Here is a 2,069-nt window from a genome sequence, read left to right on the forward strand (position 1 = left end):
TCTTTGAAAAATTGACCAAGAGAGCATAGGGTTTGAGGGAGTTTGAAAAATGAAGAATTTTCGGCTAAGTTATAATTTGCACAGGCGCAGATATCACATTTGCGATGTCCTATTCGCAAATGCGAACTCGCAATTGCGGCCAAAGCTTCGCAATTGCGAAGGTAGGCCTTCCTCTGCTTTCTTCGCAAATGCGAACAACTGTTAGAAATTGCGGTACTTGCTAAGGTTGCATTTGCGACATAAGCCTCGCAATTGCGAAGGTTCCCTGCCCCAGCCCATTATCGCAATTGCGCCATTTCTTCACAAATGCGAGCTCGCATTTGCGAGACAGGTTTCACAATTGCAAAGCCTGCAGACCTGCAACATAACAGTAGTTTTCCTAAGCCATATTTCACTCCGCGTCTTATCCAAAACTCACCCGAGCCCTCGGGGCTCCAAACCAAACATGCACGTAAGTCCAAAAACATCATACAGACTTGCTCGTGCGATCAAGTCATCAAAATAACATCAAAAACTATGAATTAAGCCTCAAATTCATGAAATCATTCAAGAACATTAAAATTTCCAATAGCTCAAATAAAGGTTCTATTTATACTAAACGAACTCCGATTCTTACCAAACTTTACAGATTCAACTTAATTATCATATAAGACCTATACCGGGCTCCGAAACCACATACGCGTCCGATACCATCAATTTCAAACCTCTTTTCATTTCCACAAACTCTTATAATTTCAGTTAAACAATTTCTTTCAAAAATTTATTTCTCGGGCTTGGGACCTCGGAATTCTATTCCGGGTATATGCCCAAGTCCCAAATTTTACTACGGACCCTACGAGACCGTCGGATCGCGGGTCTGGATACGTTTACCAAGAATGTTAACCAAAGTCAACTTTATTCAACTTTAAAAGTCAATTTCCTTATTTTACTTAGTTTTCACATTAAAGCTTTCTAGAAACACGCTCGTACTGTGCATGCATATCGAGGTAAGACAAAAAGATTTTTTTAAGGCCTCACAATACAGAATTGACTTGTAACACAAGTTATAACCTTTTGGGTCATCACATAATATCCAAAGAGACCGTTCCAAAAAGTTATTGAGTCTATCTTAAGAAACTTATATAAAGAAAATTTTGGAGCATTTTCGTATGAATAGTTGCAAACCCATGGATACTTCTATAGAGAGAGGTGAAACTTTAAACCTTGAAATGTGTCCCAAGATTGAAAATGAACAGGAAGACATGTCTCGATTTCCATATTTAAGTGTTGTCGGAAGTTTGATGTACGCTATGATGTGTACTCGCCCAGACATTTTTTATGTCGTAGGTCTGGTTAGCAGGTATCAATACAATTTTGGAAGAGATTATTGGAAAGTTGTGAAGAGAAGTTTCAGATACCTAAAGGGAACTGCAGATTATTCACTATGTTATAGTGGAAATGATTTATACTTAAGAGGATATACACATGCTGATTGGGCTGCTGACAGGAATGATAGAAAATCAACATCCAGTTATGCCTTCTTACTTAATGGTGGTGCTATATCACGGAAAAGTAAGAAACAAACCTGTACAACCCTTTCAACGATGGAAGTTGAGTTCGTGACTTGTGCGTATGCAGTACAAGAAGTTGTTTGGTTGAAGAGATTCTTTGAGCATTTGGATATTACAAAGAACTCTTAGGATCCCATGACTCTATATTGTGATAGTTAAGCGGCTATTGCATATACAAAAGATCCTAAGTATCACAGCAAGACCAAGCACATTGACGTCAAGTATAACTTTGTAAGAGACATGGTAGCAAGTAAAGAGATAAATTTCCAATACATTCCTACGCGAAGCATGATAGCTGATCCTTTTACAAAGGCAATATCTAGAGACCTATTTGAGAAACATGTTATGGCTCTAGGTTTGCGAAGGATATGAACATATTTATGTATTGTAAAATGACTTTAGTATTATAATATGCTCATCAAAATTTGACTCTTGAATTTATGCTTATATCTCGTATGCATGTGACGAATGTTTTGCTGATAAAGTATGTCTAACAAGTCACGAGATTGGCTCCCTCAC

General features: G+C 37.8%; 1 protein-coding gene across 1 annotated transcript; it reads left to right on the plus strand.

The window, feature by feature from the left end:
- Positions 1-1,166: 1,166 nt before the first annotated feature.
- Positions 1,167-1,679, plus strand: LOC142163382 (secreted RxLR effector protein 161-like). The gene has a single exon (XM_075220662.1). The coding sequence runs from the start codon at positions 1,167-1,169 to the stop codon at positions 1,677-1,679; it is 513 nt and encodes a 170-aa protein (XP_075076763.1).
- The last annotated feature ends 390 nt before the right edge of the window (positions 1,680-2,069 follow it).

The sequence above is a fragment of the Nicotiana tabacum genome, chromosome 8 (genome assembly GCF_000715075.1).
Source record: "Nicotiana tabacum cultivar K326 chromosome 8, ASM71507v2, whole genome shotgun sequence".
Classification (NCBI taxonomy): domain Eukaryota; kingdom Viridiplantae; phylum Streptophyta; class Magnoliopsida; order Solanales; family Solanaceae; genus Nicotiana; species Nicotiana tabacum.